This window comes from Caloenas nicobarica, chromosome 4 (genome assembly GCF_036013445.1).
Source record: "Caloenas nicobarica isolate bCalNic1 chromosome 4, bCalNic1.hap1, whole genome shotgun sequence".
Lineage (NCBI taxonomy): Eukaryota > Metazoa > Chordata > Aves > Columbiformes > Columbidae > Caloenas > Caloenas nicobarica.
This window is the reverse complement of record NC_088248.1, coordinates 20234503-20253443: the sequence shown is the minus strand read 5'-3', so window position 1 is coordinate 20253443 and position 18941 is coordinate 20234503. Positions and strand designations below refer to the sequence as shown.

The window sequence follows — 18941 nt, the reverse complement described above, 5'->3', positions numbered from 1 at the left end:
TCTATTTCATCCTGTTCCTACAATTTACCTTAAGACAACCAAAATGATGCACTTGCCATGAAAGCTAGCTCTGAGGACCCCTCCCCAACAGACCATGTGCTTTTAACTTTACTAAATAAGCAGAGAAGGATGAGAAAGTGCAACCTGTAGCATCATATTCTGCCTGTCCAGTCACAAATCGACCAACTCTGTTTATAGAAAATGTGGTCGTGTTTGGCTGTTCTAGGTTTAATCCACCAGATTACTTTAAAGCAGCTTAAACTTGTTTGTTTTGCCCAGCCATTGCAGGTCTAATAGCTGGGCCCTATTTACAGCCAGGTTCATAGCACAGACATTCTCAGTGTCATGAACAGCAGCACAAAGAAAAAGCAAACAAATGCCTCTGTCGATTGAGTGGTGACCTTGCTAAATTACAGCAGGTATCCTGAGCATCTGTCGTAGGCAGTGCTGTGGCCTTCTCTTACTACACTATCATTAGAACATGCATTAGCTCTGGAGGATTGATCTTGCAGGGATCAGTGCAAGGACATTTCAATGAGAAAATGAATAATTCTTTACTCTGATTATGATGATTAATTCTGTTATGTCAGCAGCCTTTGGCACAGCCAGTGACAGCAGCAGATTTCATATGGGAAAAATCTAATTCAATAGCCAAGAACCTTAAAGGGAGTTTTGTGTGGTTAAGTAATAGTATTAATAAATGACACACAAGCAGCTACAATTTTGTGTACATCTAGAAATGTGCATCCTTTCCTCAATCCTATATAAGAGTTCATACTGGTGTGTAATTGTTTTGCATTTGAAACATCAGCCAAGATAAAAAACTGCCATTGTTGCTGGAACTGACCAGCCACAGATGGACTCAACTGTGGAAGTTTTTGGACCATGTGAATTTCAACAGAAATTCTATCACAGGTGCCAATTTCACAAATAAGTAATCACTATTGAACTGGCAGGCATCCTACTTCCCTCACTTTGAGTCTGGTTATGCAAAAGACTAATCAAGACATCTATCGGGTGCATAATTTAAGATGGGTAGGTCTTCCCTGGCACATGAAACTGGATGGCCCTAGAGTTTCAATTTTTGAAGGGGATTTGGCTTTCAGACACAGCATTAACTGGTTTCCTCTCTGGTTCTGAAAGCGAACACTTGACATGCACTGATCAGATAAAGTCCTCCTCTCCAGTACAGGTTCTTATCTCAGCTGCCATAACCAAGTTGCGCTGTTAGTTTGTTTTTGTCTTGGATGAATTCCAGCTCATAACTTTAATGCATTTGGTGTGGGAGGCATTTAGGAGAGAAGTATGAAGACCAGGTTCCTCAATCCTGTTTTGTTAAAAAATGCTCATTTGGCAATCCTAACATTGTTAAAAACTATTCTCAATAGGGTATGCTCTGCCAACATATGACCTTTAGCTGTTAAGAAACCATAGAGAAAGTACCACAAAAGTAAGTAATTCTACAATCAGTTCAGATATTTGACAGATAACATGACATAGCTCACTTGCATTTAAGCATGACATTTATAAAGGTGGAGTAACATTTCAGGTGACTGTCCTTGTATCTTCGTCTGTCTGCTATTAAAAGTCACTATCCTCTCAGCATTCCCCTACAGGAGGAAACTAAATTTTATCACTTAGTAATTGCCAATCTACAAATCTATGTTTACTTTCAAATCAGGATCACTGCAGACACTTCTGCGAGTGTCACCTCAGCTCTGATGCACTGATCACGTACCTTGTACCAGTATATTTGCACAGAACAGTATAGGAACCCAGCATCCTGACCCCATCTGTGTTTTCTCACCTTATCAACTCATATACAAGGATTGTTCCCTAGCGATTTTTTTTTTTTTTTTTTAATTTCTTTGTATCAAGTGCAAGGAAAAGAGCTGAAGGCTAGGCACCTTTTGATCTAATGAGAAATTGTCTTTAGAGTTTAGCGGCAGAGAGGATACACCAACACTTTTATTGCAATAAAATTTATTATCTGGCGTGCAGTTGTAATGACTGCGTATAATCCCACTGATTAATATCTAATACTAAAAACGCTGCAAAGGTAACGTTCAAGTACATAGCGAACTACATTGATCTGCCTTACCTACATAAACAAGGAAGTTATTTTAGCCTCCATTTACACTTTGTGTACAATCAGCTTTCCAACTATTCAAGGGAGATCAATATTTGAGATTTGAGACAATGCAGTTGATTTTTATTGTGCAGATGAAAAAAATGCAGTCACCAACCCACCACTACATTAATTTTATGAAATCTGTTAACAATTACTGTAAAAAAAAAAACTTAATTTCTGATGAGCAAATGGAAATGAGTTGTACAGCCTTCCCACATTCCTGCACTGATGGGGAAGTGGCATTGAACCATTACACTCAGTAACCTGAGGCCAAAACCCCTGTTTGCTTAGGGGAATAGAAATATTTGTGGGTTTTTTCCCCCTAGTCCCAAACCCAATATTGGTTTATACCAAAAAAAATTCTCAGTTGGAGTTACTGCAGAAGTCTCACACTCTTTACCCTCTAACTTAGATATGTAAGTACCCGATAGAGCTACCCTACTGGCACGTACACAACACAAGTGAAGCACAGCTTGGCTCCTCTCAAATATTTTCAGCTTGCCAGCATACTAAGCTTAATCTTCAGGCTCCTCATAATGTGCATACCCACTAGCATAGGTCCTTCCCAAATTCAAATTGCTGAATACATCTGTGGTCTCTGTATCGGAATCCTTCCCTCCCTCATCGTTGTCGTCTTCATCGTCATCTTCTGCTTCATACTCCTCATATTCATCCTCACGATCACCTGCATCTGCAGCCTTGCTGGAAGAGAGGCTCTTCCAGTAGGCATCATAACCAGAAGCTCCATCTGCATCTTCACTTCCAGTCTGCCGGCCAAATTTCAAAGAGCGTGCTGCAGGCAGAGAAAAATCATTACGTTCTCACCCCTCAAGAGCAATTTGAGCAGAGCACCTAAAATTCTTTTCCATCCTTTTTCACTACTCAGCAAAGAGTGTACAATGTTAGATAGCCTTTTTCTAAATCTGACATTTTCAGATGTAATTCTTACTCTGACAGAACCTTTCTCCTACACACAGTCTCTCCCTCTAAACCTTTCTGCTACACACAGTCTCCCCCCTGCAGTCAAGTTTGTATGAAAAATAATGGCACCCAGAGTACAATTTAGGTTTTAGGATAAACTTTTGGTACTTCAGCCAAGAAAACCTGTAACTGGATGTGCTTTGCAGACATAATACATATTGTGATTTATTCAAGTGGTTGAGGTAGATTGTATGCACGTCATCTAATTGCACTTCAAAATTCATTAGACAGCTTCTTGCAGGGGGAAATAAAGGCTTAAGCAGTGTTTTTTTGCAATTTTTGTATAACTGAAATATCAAATTAAACAAAAGCTGTCGCTGTTTTGGAATCCATTAATGATTGAGAATGAGAAACGGCTCAATTCTAGAAGTAAGAAACACAAAGCTTTTCTCAAAACAAACACAGCAAAGCTCTGCAAAACAACTGAAAGCCATTGGACTTTACTCAGTGTTCCTATGCAGAAAAGTAGTCACCTATGGTACTTGTATAGCTTGTTAGCTAGAGAAGCAAGCAGACTTACTTGACATGCTGAGATCCTTTGTCTGCTGAGTTTCATGGCCACATTTTGGGCAGGGAGGCTCTTTTCCTTTTTCCTGCTTGAAAACTTTACTTCGCACATGATCATCACAAAAACAAGCCTGTGGGGTGAAAGGAGAATAAAAAGGCTAAATGTTTTAATCATAGAAACATACACTTTGGCAAGAAGCAAGCAAAAAAAAAGTCTAACAGCAGTAGGATTTTCTGGCTGGCATAAAAGTTTAATGAGCTCTATCTGCAGTGGAACTGGAGTCTGTACGCTACACACAGAGCAACCACTTCTGTGTTGAACTTAGTTTCACGGCTTCCTGGGGAAAAGGCTGCATAAAAGTGCTGATAAACAAGTAGAAAAAGTAACATACTCAAGGACTGGATCATATTCCTGCCCGCAAGGAGACTGGCAAACTTTGGTTTACATTGACAAGCTTAAATAAAATACAATCAGAGATGTATGCCAGAACATAACTATGCGGTGACCTGCAGGCAAGAATTTGAGATAGAAATTTCACATGTTGAGCACCAGAGTGAAGGTATCTGGAGAAAGGAGCGATCTGGAATATGAAATCAATGCCATGGGAGACTGCACGGAAAAATATGTAGGGTATGAAGAGTAAGAGCAAGCAACGAACCAGCACCTGGAGAAATCTAGGCAATGCTGATGGTGAAGCACGGGGAACTTTTTATACAGTTACTTCTGAGTGCGTAAAACCAAGCCTGATATCAACAAATTAGTCTGTGCATGTGTAAAACTGGATTAGCTGTGGAGATGGTTTCTTTCAGATCGAGGCTGCAGTGTTTTCTGGTCAGACCACGCCTTGACTCTTTTAGAAAAAAAAAAAAAAAAATTCATTGTCTTAGTTCTATGCTGGATCAAAACATATCCCAAAACATTGGATTCTGTTCAAGACCAAGGGTTGATTTGTTTGTTTTGGTACAGCCCTAATTTAAACACAGAAGGCTGGACAAAGTGAAGACCACCTCACCTGGCATAAGGGTGCACAACACTGGCTCATGGCTATAGGCATACACAGACAAAAGCCCTTTCGTCCTCTGTGAGTCTGCACCCAGACTTCAGAAACTAATACAAAAAGTATGCTTTTTTTTTTTAATAACGCAGAGGAAGACATGACAAGGCTTGATACCAGCCTTTGAAGCTAAGGAGAACAAGTCTCAAATCACAGCTACTCGCAACTGTCTTTACCTTACAACGCAGGCAGGAATGCTGCCCAAGCCTGTTACAGGAAACACCTGTTGGAGAAAATCAATATGTAAAATGCAGTACTTGGAAACCACGGATCTGTTTTTAACACCTTGTAAAAGTATGAAATAACATAACTTAGGCATTTATTTTAATTCCCTGACATAACTCCACTTTGGAAACACAAGTCAGTCATTTTACCATACAGAACAATTTTACTACATTTTTTCAAGTCTAAGCCTCATTGCAATAATATGGTTTGACATAAGAAGTGAAAGTTGAAGAGGGAAAAACATTTATTTCTTGAGTTTCCAAAGTTTTAAAAACAGAAGGTTCAGAACCTATTTGGAATTAAGTGATCACCTTACTTCTCCTTTTCCCACAATGTCAAAAGGAGGAGTGCTAGTATTTTACAGTCACTTTAAACAATGGCAGCCTTTAATACCTTTATCTTCTTTAAACGGGATTTGGGAATATTTGAAGCTTGCAAACTTCCAAACCTAGAATAATTGTTTTGTTTTGTATTTTCTGTCACATCCTCTGGAAAATGTACTTCGTTGCACAGAACTTCATATGAAAATCTACCTAACTGTTAAAGAATTATAACTGGCACATAGCTGTGAAGAGCAGAATTGGTGCTCAAAATCTAACCTGTCCTGAAGCTTCCAATTTTTTTTTACTCCACTAGAGGGAGTACAGTAAAGGCAACCACACAGGAATTGGCAGCAGTGTGAAGCTGGGTGAATGTCGCTCCTCAAGAACCAATAATATGTATTTTATCAGTCTCTGTGCAAGTATTCACTCTGACCTTGCTTTACCTCTGTGACGATAAAACGTTTTTGAATCTGAAGTAATAAATATCATGAGTTCTCCACAGGAACAGGACAGCCATGATGGGAATTAGCACTCTGTTATGTGTTTGAAGATGGAATTGGAAATGCTAAAGCATATATATTCAAATACTTCTGGAGAATCTGCACTTTAAAAAACTTCTCTCAGATAGTGATGGAAAGTAACAGAACCTTTTTCACAGCTAGAGTGGGATTTAGACTACAATTGCAGAACCACATTTTAAGGTTTGTGTACTCTGTAAAACTTCAGGCTGTACAATCTTGTTAGCATACACTGAAAAAAAAGTCCTGCTTCTCTACCAAAACTGCACTGTGCCACAAAATGCTGAACACAGTGAAATCCCTCAAAAAGCAACTTTTCTATTCAGGGTGTGGCATCACATCTGTGATTTAAAAGCTTCCAACAATCACTGAAAAAAAACATTCTTGTGGAACAGCTGTTGCTACTTCAATTTTGATATGCAGGAAGATATTCTGGCAGATTATATCAAGGGAAGCTAATCAGGACTCAGAAAATAGCTGCCTGGGAAAAAAAGGATGGAAGATGAAAAAGAGATGAGAGATTTCTAAAGACAGACTATAATGTTGAAATCAACAAATATTCTGAATTGGGAGAAATCAATTAGGACAAGATTAGTCAGTTCTGAAGAAAACAGTCTTATACATGATAAAGAGCACCCTGAATTTCTATAAGGATTGAAAATGTTATAATAACCAAAACACATGCGTTTGAGTTTTGGAAGGGACAAATGCTCATCTCATGGGCTAAACCAAATAGTTAATGGTGGGTAGAAAAGAAATACTTCTACAAAAAATTGATTATTTCAAACATGCATGATCTTGGTTTGTTTGGGTTTTGTTTTTGTTGGGGTTTTGTTTTGTTTTGTTTGTGGTTGTTTGTTGGTTTGTGGTGTGTTTTTTTTTTTAAGTTTGCCTGTTTCAACCAGATATGAGGACAGGACTAACAAAGTCAGGCATGGCCATCATGTTCTCTTACAACCATCAGTTTCAGTTTGTCCACACAATTAGTCAAGGTTTGAGAGGACACGAAGTCTTCGGCTACCTGTTCTTTACTCAGTGAAGGTGGATACATATCAACATTTGATACATCTAATGGCATGTCCACTGGTCAGTGAAGAAACTAACACTGAGTTTATGTGCTGGATGAACATTATTTTTGTTACATCCTTCCATGCTCACTGTCTCACTACATCAGACAATGACTGCTTCCTGAGTCATGGCCTTTCTTAGGACTTGCTGCTTTTGCAAAATCAACAGATGTGAACCCTTCAACATACAGGCCATCCACAGCAATCTGGGTAGGTTTAGCCAGACTAGACATAGGTGGTAATATTTAGAGCAGCAGTTTTCCACGAGAAACAAGTATCTAGAAATCACTCATCATATGGTGAGAAGAGTGGAAGAGAGCTCCTTGCCTGCAGAGCTTTGAGTAAAATAAGCAGCAGCAGCTGTTCCAGCAGTTTTTCTGCAGTCCTGGCCACTGCCAACGCTGCTACTTCGGAGACTGCTGGCTCCTGCAAAGGCAACTTCCCATGGGAGGATTGTAAAAGCCAGGCATGGAAACAACTGCCATGTAAAATCTGGCATGGAGGAAGGTCAGAGACAAAGGGTCTGGTCTAAATAATTGCATATCGAGACCAAGCACAAAGGAAACAGAGGCCCTTTCCTTCAGTGGTGGCAAAAGCGAGCTATTTGGAACAGGCAATGGAAAGTATTCTGGAGCACAGAGGAAGCAACTGGAGATTCTGCTTAGCCCTGGTGAAAGGGACTACGAATAACTTACATTTAAATGTCTCTGCTTCCAAAACTTGGCAGCTGGCTTGATGTTCAAACTGATCATCTTCACAGAGGAAATTGTGGCAAAAAGAGCAGGCGAATATTCTGCCTCCTGAAAGATTTATCGAGGCAAAATAATCAGCAACAGGCATACACATCAAGTTCTGCTCTGCAAACAATTTAGGCAGTAGTTTTGACTGAGGACCAGTTCTGCCTTCTGTCACAAATGCTTCAACAAAGTCCTAAATTAGACACTGCTATCCATTATTATATTGAAAAATACCATGTATGCTATAATACAAGACAGCATAAATATAAAGTAATATTACTTCTAGTCCTTTTCATTTTGACTATGGCATTTTTTTCTTAGTTCTGTTTCTTCCAGTCTCCTTCCCTCCTACCCCCTTGCCTCTGATGCACACTGAAATACACACTTTAAAGGATTCCACAGATGGACATCACTATGGTTTGCCAAGGAACTGGGAATCCAAATACCAGTACTAGTGCAGATGAATGGAGTGGGAATGGCAGAAAATTGTGTGTTAACAATTTGATGTGGTGCTTAATTATGTGAAGCACTCAGCTGCTAGGACAGTTAATGCTTTACATAAACGTACTTGAGTTGTGCACTGTATGTTCTTGGGTAGGTCACTTATATTCCCCACTGCACAAGGTCTATTTTTAAAATGGGGAGAACACCTTGCTTTGAACATACTGCAAGGACTGATCAGTGAAGATTAAAAATGCTATGCTAAGAATACAGGTACAATAACTTTAGCAATGTCAGGGCATTGCTTAAAGTGTGAGCAACCTACCGTGGTCCCAGACACTTCTTTCACACTCAATACATTCTGCATCTGCAAGAGGGCAGATACACGCGTGTGTACTGAGACATTTCCTCCCATGACACACCCAAGCTTCGCAGAAATCACAGATTGCACCCTGCAATTACAGAAGGATATTATCTTGAGACTTCTGCAATACCTAGAGAGAGACTCTTACGCTATAACCCTGAATGTATTCAAGTATCCATTCCCTCAGTTGGTTCATTCCAGTTGAGCGAGAGTATGAACTGCATCTATATTCCTATCAAGACACTCCACAGTTCATCTTGCTTGCTTGATATTAATTTCAGCAAGATTAAGTATAATGCAAAATAACTAGTTTTTCTCCTTTATGTAGGGGTTTGTTTTTTGTGGGTTTTTTGTTGTTGTTGTTTTGGTTTGGGTTTTTTTTTGTTTGGTTGGGGTTTTTTACATTTGTATCTTAAATCTTATGCATGAAAACTCTGTCCTCCAGCTGAAACCTGAGATCCATAAATTATGATAATATTCTGGCAAAAATGCCATTTCAAAAAAAGAACTGAAAAATGCCACTAGATTCTTACAGTTGAAATCACTCATTTGGATTTTAAACCGTTATATTAGAACACAAGCTCTGCAGACAGCCAAGATCAAATAACTCATTAAAAATTAGGCTGTTTAATTTTCATTTTGATTAAACTACAAGATCTACACATCAACTACCCCTTAATTGTAGCATTTAAGAAGCTTCCTCAGCTTCTATGTAACAAACTACTGTGTTATATACTAAGAAATCCATGGTGAATCCAAATTAATTGTTGATGAAAGTACTGTGTCAGTTTAGACACAGAATGAGTTTAGGAACTTAATTCAGACTGAAAAGGGAAGGTGTGTTACTGAGAAAAGCTGACTGCTAACTGGAGGCAGAAACAGGTCAGAGGTTTAGTCCATACAGCATTTAATTCAGAGGCTGCAACATCTCATACCTTGCTTCCCAGAACTGAGTAACTTGTCCTTCTAAGAACAAAAATTGAAAGGCCAGAACTCACAATTATCTCTGCTAAAAGCCCAAATGTGGTGGGATTTTGTTTTGTTTTGTGGGGGTGTTGTTGTTGTTTTGTGCTTTTTTTGTTTGTTGTTTTTGGTTCTTGTTTGGGGGGTTTTTGTGGGTTTTGTTTGGTCTGGGGTTTTTTTGTTGTTGTTGTGTTTTGTTTGGTTGGTTAGTTGTTTTGGGTTTTTTTTTAAGTAAAATTCCCCACTAACACCATGGAACAGATTCTTCTCTGTGATTATGATGGTCTCTGCAATACTGAGAAGTGAGCAACAAAAGTCCACTGTTTTCTACAGAATGATCCTGGATTTCAATGGCAACTGGGAATTCGCTGTGGGGCATGTAAGCTCCAGTGCTGCTAGTGCACATGCTTGGGGCCTGTCACCAACACACATCTGCTAGCATCCAGGACATGTGTCAGAATTTGCAGGAGTTGTGTTTTCATTATAAGGGAAAAATCAGTTTGTGAAAGTAAGAAGAGAAAAAGATCTTGCTATGGTACATGCTATCATCCTATCAAACTGTTTTATCTTTTTTTCAGAAAGAGTTGCATAGAATAACCTCAGTGCAAAAAAGGCTGTGATTTTTCTATACATACCACCATTGCTAGTCCAGTACTGTACACACCAGCATGTTTTATGACACAGTCTGAAGACTTCATCATGCATTTGGTTTTTCCTGTTATAAAAAAAGGCAAGCAACAGAAGAATTTTTTTAAAAATTAGAAGTAATGTTCATATAGAGCAGTACTTTAATAAAGCACCTGTACTTAATGGTAAATCTAGGTAAAAATAATGCAAACAAATGTCTGCAACCTGAAACCTACCCTCACATCTCCCTTAGATCAAAATGTCTATTTTCAGCCAAAATCTCTTGCCCCCTGCAAACCCATCCAAGAACTGACAAATTCTACTCTGAAAATGTAATGAAATCCCAGTATGCAGCATCAGCAGAGCTTTGTATTAAATCACACCTCAGATACTAAATGGCTATTGGAGGGTGAGGAAGAACCAGTGGTGGGCTGAGCTGAGCAAAGTGGGGTGCTGGGGTTATTACTGGGTCTGGTGCACTGCAATACAGCTGCCTTGCTTCCATTCCTCAGGGACTTCTCCAGGAAAGATGCTCTTGATTTATAGGGGCTGTCACCAATGCAGAATTAAGCACCAAACAGCTCCTACAGTCTTTGTCTTGGAAAACCCTGGGACTCAAGATATTTTTATGGTTGTTATTAGGAATGCTTTTCCTCCAGAAACACGGCGCCGATTAAGGTAAATTCAACACAGAGGAGTCAGCTTCAGATGTATAATATACCATAAGATTGACGACATGTTTTTAGTGCTTCACTGCGTGATGACAGAAGACGACGTATAAAGGATGACATGCTGCAATTGCACACTAACAGCCTTGCTTGTGGAAATGCTCAGTATTTGAAGGTCCCAACAAAGGTACTGGAAGCTGCAGATGTCAGCAGCTCTGAAAGTCAAACTACAAAACAGCCAGCTTGCTTAATGACAAATTGAAAATCTGCTAGGATGTGTAGAAATAGTAAAACAACAAAATTCACCTGAAAGTATGAAATTATTATCAACATCCCCTGCAAGCATGCAGTTGTTTTGATTGATACTAAAGTGATCAGAAATTAGATCATCCCCAAAAAACAGTATTTATTGCTGCCTTGCTGGCAGTCAGAGCCTTTCTAACTTTGCTGCTGTTATGAAACAATACCCCACAGGGTCAAACTAGGGAAATGATCAATCAGATGTTCTCAATCCTAAAAGGTAGCATGAGAAATTCTTTTAAAGATCAAGTGCTGAAGACAAAGGCCCATGACCCTGACTTGGAAACTTCTGGAGGTCAGAGGCATATGCGTTACTGTGTGATGAAGCAAGATATCTTCTCAAGGAGTATATTCACAGCAGATTTATAAGAACCCACTCCAAAAATAACAAAGGTGCTTTCTCCAAAAATTGCAAAGGTACCTTAAGACAAAGATATTCTAATTGCTGGGAGTTTAACAATACAAATGAGGCTGAGGATAGCATGTTTTCCTTCATTATTTCTACTTACCACATTGTGCACAAATGGGTAATTTTTGAACAGAGTTACAGAAGTAGCAAAAAGCTCTATTCTTCTGTCGTCTAGGCACATAGAGGGGGGGAGAAAGAAAGCAAGGATTAAAAATCCCTGTAAAATGTTTAAAACCAATTAATATTAAAGGACTGGTTTTAGAAAGGGAAAAATACTTACCTTTGGCATTTATCACATTCCTAAAAAAAAAAATTACTGGTAATTATTTTTATTCTAGGTAAAATACATAAAATTTACACACCCTACAGGGAGTCTGAATTAAGTTCTGATTAGGAACCAAATGTTTTATTCAAGTATTATGTTACTGATGAAAAAGTAACCCTAAATTTAAAGGAAGGATGGTAGAATGAATGGCATCCTAGTGGCATTAAATACAGTCAATGTATTATCAGTGCTTTTACAAAATGTAAAATCAAGTATTGTAATATAAAGTACTTTAGGTTATTTTACCATAGAAGCATTACAAGGATGTTTGGCTAAATCTATGTTGGCTCTTGAAGCCCTTATCTGCTTTTCACGTTCACGACGGTTCTCAGCTTTCTTACGGGCACCAGTCTTCTTTTTAGGCATTTTTTGCTATCTGTGAGGGGAAAAAAAACAGGTATGTAAGGAATGCACACAAACCCATGTATGTAAATACATGGATACACATGACACATCCAGTGCTAAAACTGCATCTTGGAGTTCCCATGTTAACTGTGTTTCACCTCCATCCATTTCCTTTTCTGAAAGTTTCTTTTCAAACGTAGAACAAGGGGATGTCCAGTCCTGCAGGAAGAATCATGTAATGAACCATAAAGAATCTTGTGATCTGGAAAGGACTTTGCTATCTTAAACTTAACTATCTTTGAAGTGTTTTCCCTTAAAAAAACCTGGTATGCTTTGAGGTTTGTTTGTGATGGGCCTCTTTGCTTTTAGTTTGCCTTGTCTATTTAATAAGGAAAATATTCAGCTATTTTCACTTCTCTCTCATGCTTACTAACTAATTCAATCAGGTAAAAAGTACTCTTGAGGTAAGCGAATCATGGTGTACTGCAAAAATGTAAATTTCACACTTCATGAAGGCTTAGAAAACAAAATTTCATTATTATGGATTTAAGAGCTATGACAAAGGGATGTTTGTACTGCTTATTTATCATTCTAGCACATTAGCAATAATGAAGAGATGAGCATGCATTGCTTTGAAGACACTGCTGTTTTCCAGGAAGGGTTTACACTAATTTAATTGCATCTCGTTCAACAGTGTGTCCACTTTAACATTCTAGGAGGGAACTAATGCAATACAGTGGTAAGACCACTAGGTAATCAATCAGACCACTGCTCTCTTGTCATCTCCACAATGAACTGTGCAGTACTCACATATGCTTAACTTCCTCTGTGTCTATAATTAATTAGGCAAGTATTATCCTGACTTCATGAAATGGATGACTGAGATCTTAAAGGTGTGGTCTGATCTTAGAATTTCTTTTGTCAATACAGGCAATCAAGACAGACACCCTTCCTTATGCTCCATCTTTATCACAGCCCCCACTTCTGCTGATGTAACTGCTGTTGGTGTCATATTCTAAACCAGATACAGGTTAAAAACAAAACTGAACTAAAAAAAACCAAATCAACAATGACCTCCAAGACCCAGATTAGCATGAACTGATGGGGGAAGAAAGTGAAAGGAGCAGCAGGGGTATTTGCTTAGCAAGCATGAGAATAAGAAAGCAGCTGAGGAAGAGGCAAGGTCCTTTCCACTGACCAAAAAAAAAAAATTCCCAAGTCTATGGCCCAGGTGGACACAATTCTTTTTGCTGTAGCTACCAAACCATACTTCCTTGCAGATGAGAAGATGGCTGAATTTTTGAAGTGTTTAGCTCTTATTTTGGTACTTCACTACAATGCTTCTGTTTTGAAAACCTGGCCTCTCTAGCAAGTTGCCATAACGTATATTGCACTGCACAACTAATCTACAGTTCTTTTAGCTACAAGTACACTCAACAGCGCTCTGTGCTCTGCCTCTGATTTCCAAAACTGCATAAATATACTTACAAACAATTGATAACTGAGACTCGAGTGTCATCTTAAAATCTCAATCTCCACTTATAGGATTTGAAGCAAATCACTGCAGACCTGGGGTTTGGCAGAAATTGGTCCACGTGATGGGACAGTTCTGCCCAGACCACGTTCTGCTGACTCCAGTAGATATCTGGGTTGCTACCAAGGGGCCACTGGTGTGAGGAAATGGGAGGTACCTGCTCTCCCCAGCTTCATCCCTAACTCCATGCAGACATACAGGCATACACGCTGGCATCTGTAAGGAGAGCTGCAGTATCAACTGGCAGTGAATTGTAGCAGCTTAAACATGGAAGAAAAATTAGTATCTTCATTCAAAAGGTCTTATAAAATAAACCAAACAGCCCTAACTTCCCTGAACAATGAAACATATTGTCCTGACCAAATACTAAAATTCGGTTTTGATAGCACACGTAGATCGGTTTGCTCGTCCTGTAGCATTTTGCACTGTGTTTAAATTGTATTAGTGTCACATTTTATACCCAAAATCATATTGCTGAGCTGCCTGCCAGCAACTGTCATTATTCTAGAGCATGACATTTCTGACACTGGGAGTCCAATATGAGGTTGCACACTAATTTTCAAACTGCTTGAATGCTGATTTAACAACTGAATTGAATGGTTAGTATTTATACCTTCATTACTTCACATTACCTCATAATCGAAAGCACCAAAATGACAAACCATTTTGATGAAAAACACACTCTCAATGACTACAGAGGACACACTGTGAGAAATCTTCAAGAAGGTAGTTTTTAGAAAGTTACACTAAACAACAAAACTGCAATGTCAGGTTCTTTTAACAAAGCTATCAAGTCAATCCAGGCTTTCAATCACCATCCAATAAACAATAACACCCTATAGATCAACAGTCTATCGCTCTTTCCCTCTAAGCTTCCACTTAAGGTGTTTGTTGTAGTTGAGTTCTAAAGTTTTAGGGAATTGACCATCTTTTAATTTTCTCTATAGAGCTTAATAGTGTTATGATGCTAGAAAACATCAAAGTAAAAACTTTGTTTACCTGCAGTTCCTTTCAAATCAGGATATTACACCTTTTAAAAGTACTAATTGGTATTTAAAATGCCTCTGCAGTATGTTCTACCTCCACTTTTGGCAATGCTTCTGTAATCCAAGGCTGATAGATGACCCAAAAATTTATTTAGGCACCACAATACCATTACCAAATGCTCAGACAGGAAAGACACAGTGGAATTCGCAGTCCGGTTCCCCTGAGGGTGCATGGGAGGAAAAAAGTGCCTCTGGGGGACCTAAAACAAGTCCAACTATCAAGGAAATGCCCACAGTGCAAGATCTACTTGCCAGAAAGATCGTGTGAACCTTTTGCTAACTGTCTTTTTTGCTGAAGGCAGAGACTTACTGCCCTGCTGGCACCTTTCTCTTCACCTATAATGCTGTGGTAAGAGTAGTGTTCTACTCGGGAGCAAAATGCTCTGCAGTGACTGGGTCAGAGTAGCAGCAGGAGTAAGAGTGACTCCAGCTGAAGGGCTGATGCTGTGGCACAGAAAGCCTGTGTTCAGACATCAGCAGGCCATGTATGAAGTGAGCAGTAGTTCAAAGGAAAACCCCTAAAGTGTGTTGAGTGCATGCTGGCTCACAAGAACTGTTTTACTTCGTAAAAGTTTGACCTACTGTTTCTCAAGTTCTATTTTTTAATTTAAGGTAAACACAGGCAAAGAGAGCAGAGCTCCCACCACAGCTCCAAAGACTGCTTATGTATTTTACCTGTCGGTTGAGCTATGTAAAATACACATGCAATGTGTGGCACGTAAATTCTGTTGAGGCAGTACCATGCCTATGCCGTTTTTCCCCTCTTGAAGGCTGTCCTTGAAGAGTTCCCAAAGACACAAAGTAAGTTTGCAGCAGACAGGAAAGCAGACTGCACCAGTGTGCTGAGCACGACTTTCCCTTGCATCATATTATTTTGTCTTATGTGATACACTAACCACTCTGCTGCCAGGAATATAAGGAACAGCTGTAAGAAGCTATTCATTCAGAGGGGGAGCAGGGGAACCACTGGGTTATTCTTGTCATGCCATGCAAATACTAACACTCAAATAGGACTCTCTGTATTTCAAGACTTCTTGTATTTGACCATCAAATAGCTTCTAGCTTAGGTATATTCATAAAAGAGGAATTGTGGTAAATTCACTGGGTCACGTCTGATTCTGTTCAGGACTCAGCAATACCTGTTTCACCGTGTTGCAAGCATTACACAAGTTTAGAATATTGATTTTTTTAAGTCTATATTAGCAGTATTTCATAGTAATGTCATCCCAGTCTGCGATCCCATCTAGTAACAAAACAATTTTTGAGGCACTGTGACTGCTAATGACTTATTCCATCTTTCTGTAGCGCGGAGGGTAACTCGGTTGTCCGCGACCCCAGCGTGCAGGGGCTGCTGCGCCGGCTGGGGTCCCCGAGCGACCCCGTCCTGAGGACACGCACCTCGGCCCCAACGGTAACGGTAACGGCGGCCCCAACGGTAACGGCGGCCCCAACGGTAACGGCGGCCCTAACGGTAGCGGTAACGGCCGCCCCAACCGTAACGGCGGTCCTAACGTAACGGTAACGGCCGCCCCAACCGTAACGGCCGCGAGGCCGCGGCGTTCTCGTGACCCGATATAAGGCAGTTACGTGACAAGCCGAGCGCGGGCTAGCATTTCCAAAAATACCCACACCGCGGTTTTTCAGCTTTTTAGTATTTTTCCTTTTTTTTTTTTTTCCTGTTTGTTTGTTTTAGTATTTTACCTAGGCCCCCAAACCGTGCCGCAACACGCTTCCGACCTGGATCCCCGTGCTCCGTGTTTCTCGGCATTTATCTCCGCGGAAGCCAGGGACCGCCCTCGCTTGCTCGAACGGGGGAGCCGCGGGGGTCCGGCACCGCCCCCGCCGCCCCGCCAGCGCCCCCGGCCCCGCTGCCCCCGTGCCCGCCCGGGTGCCGCGGCCGTGCGGAAGCCGGAAGCGGAGCGGTGCGCTGCCCGGCCGGCCCCGCGCGGCGCGGCGCGAAGGTTCCGAGCGCGGCCGCTGCGCCCCCGCAGGCCCCGGTCGCCGGCGCGGCGGCAGCGGGTGGCGGGGGCTGAAGGGGAAGCCGTGGAAGTGTGTAGAACTAGGGACTGAGGGAGTCGGGGCGGGGCTGGGGCTCCGTCCGGCGGGAGTTAGGGAGTGAAGCAAGTGCCCAAATAGCAAGTCTGCGCTTTCTCCTCACAGAACTGCGGGTTGGACGTGGGATGGTTGGGAACCGGGAAGGGGCACCATTTCCACACTGCAGGGAAAGGCGCTGCCAGAGTTTTGGAAGGAGACATCGTAAAAAAAATGGTAAATATATGGTTATCGAAGGCAGCGCTTAAGCAGGAGTTAGTACCTGTATCTTGTCTAGTGCTGAGCACTTGGTGTTACAATGCAAACTGCATTTGCATGCACTTGCATCTTCTTAGGAAAAAAAAAAAAAGCACCAGAACTTCTATCTCCACTTAAATGTCAGTGTCCTGAAGAGAATTACGAAAAAAAAAAAAAATCTCTTTTGGTGTTATTTAGGAGGTCCTAATTAATGTAATCTTTCCCGTCCCTTCAGGTATGCTGTGAGTTTCACTGTGGTTGGGGAGTCATTGGGAAGTTCTTCTAAGCTGTTTGCGTGGGTGTTGCTGTTCTGTGGTTGTTCTATCCTCACATTCTGTTTGCTTGCTTAGCAGCTGCAGCTTTAATTTGAGAGAGACCAAATATTAGGGCATAGTAACCGCAGCAATTACTTGTGATTGTAATTGATTAGGGTTGGCACCTGAAAAGTTATGTCTGAAATCCTTCATCACTGGCTGCATCTCTTTTCACAATAAAACACTGTTTAATCTTAGTGGTAGGAATATGATTTAGCTTAAAAAGGGAAATAACATCCATAAAAAAGCCTGTGCGTAGCTCTGTCTCACCTGAGGTTATGCAAGACATACATGATCACAGATCGACTTGCCTTTCGGAAGGAGAGCTCAGTCTGTTTCTCAGCAGTTTCTGCTCATTTCCCCACTCAGCCACCTAGAGGTCTGTAATTTAGGGGTGCGTGCTTGAGTTCTGCGGTAGCTGTGAGCTCTGGAGCTTGCTTTGGTTGGCACACAGGAGCGGTACTACACGAGGTGTGAAAGGGTACAGAGGGTGACAGAGCACTGGAACAGGCTGTCCAGAGGGGTTGTGGAGTCTCGTCTGGAGATACTCAAAGCCTGCCTGGACACGTTCCTGTGCGATCTGCTCTGGTGAACATGCTTTAGCAGATGGGTTGGACTAGATGATCTCCAGAGGTCCCTTCCAACCCCAACCATTCTGTGATTCTATGTGGTGAAGACAGCTGCATGGACTTGCTGCTCCCTTTGCTTTGTATGTACCATGAGCCCTTGCTTAACTACTCCTCATAGATGGCATGCAACACAAGTAGAAACATGAGAATGTCTTTGATTCGTTTTAATAGCACAAGTTCTTCCTACAAGCATATTTATTGCTCTTGAGTTTATTGTCTAGAAAACCCTTTGTGAAAATCATTGGATGGTGTATCACACAGATATTTAAATGAAGGTGAATGCGAAGATCACAGAGCAGTTACATTCCGATGTATTTCATAGTCTTTTACCTCGGAAGGGCTTGATACATTGTTTGTATAAATAAGTCTTAGGGCGCTGTTTTATTTCTTGTGTTCTTTGACCATCCATTCACTCAGGCGGGGCAGTTGTATTGCTTCACACTGTACTTGGTCGTGCACGTCTTGCTGAAAGTTGGCTGCTAGTTATGGAATGGGATTTGGGCTTAATGAGCGAGGCAGGTGTTCACTGGCCACCATTGCTGTTCCAAGAAGACTCTCGTAACTTCTGTGAGGCCAGGGTTATACCTCTCGCAACAAATGGTTTGCTTGTCATGCTTTTCCTTCAAGATGTAATCTTCACACCAACTTAGTGGGGCACACAGAAAACAGCATTATTGTTTAAGACAAAAATTCATTATGATCGCTTAACTGGACATGTATCCTTTGTAAGAAAGCATGTAGAGAAGTAATTTTAAACTGTTTTCAGTAACCATGATGACATACTATTTAACTAACAACCTAAGTAGAAAATATGATATTTTGTAAGACCTTATAGCTTTTTGTGTGTCATTCTCACTTTTCTTAGTCAATGTCATTAATCATTAATATTGTTTTATTATGGTTGTGACCATTCTGGTCTGGTTCAGGCAGCCGTGAATGCAAGAACACAATGAGAATAAATGATAAACTATTGGGGAAAACTGCAAACAGAAAGTTTGAATGTGTTTCAGAATAAATATCCTAGTCAGCTAATCTACTTTTGTGAATGAGTGGAGCTGCTGAAGAAAGGACTCGTACATGATGATTGGATTGTCCTCTCATTTGAGTGTTGTGTTCCAGAAACCACCCTCTAGATGGCAGGAG

General features: G+C 40.7%; 1 protein-coding gene across 2 annotated transcripts; it reads right to left on the bottom strand.

Moving 5' to 3' along the window:
• Positions 1-2190: 2190 nt before the first annotated feature.
• Positions 2191-16474, bottom strand: ZNF330 (zinc finger protein 330). Of its 2 annotated transcripts, none has more exons than XM_065633795.1 (10): positions 16268-16474; positions 11888-12017; positions 11597-11616; positions 11417-11487; positions 9948-10027; positions 8311-8437; positions 7503-7607; positions 4851-4897; positions 3633-3750; positions 2191-2924 (listed from the first exon to the last, which is right to left on the bottom strand). In XM_065633795.1, exons 2-10 carry the CDS (start codon positions 12005-12007, stop codon positions 2647-2649), a joined length of 966 nt encoding a protein of 321 aa, XP_065489867.1. In that variant the 5' UTR covers positions 12008-12017; positions 16268-16474; the 3' UTR covers positions 2191-2646. The 2 variants fall into 2 exon arrangements, with proteins under 2 accessions (XP_065489867.1, XP_065489866.1); XM_065633794.1 differs by having other exon boundaries at positions 16304-16474.
• Positions 16475-18941: the final 2467 nt, after the last annotated feature.

What these genes read in the sequence shown, in the direction of transcription:
- ZNF330 (XM_065633795.1), bottom strand. Translation starts at nt 12,007, where the DNA reads ATGCCTAAAAAGAAGACTGGTGCCCGTAAGAAAGCTGAGAACCGTCGT. An exon ending in ACCCATTTGTGCACAATGTG is followed by an intron (nt 10,028 to 11,416) that starts GTAAGTAGAAAT and finishes TTTTTATAACAG; the next exon opens with GAAAAACCAAATGCATGATG. An exon ending in ATTCCTGCCTGCGTTGTAAG is followed by an intron (nt 3,751 to 4,850) that starts GTAAAGACAGTT and finishes TTCACCCCACAG; the next exon opens with GCTTGTTTTTGTGATGATCA.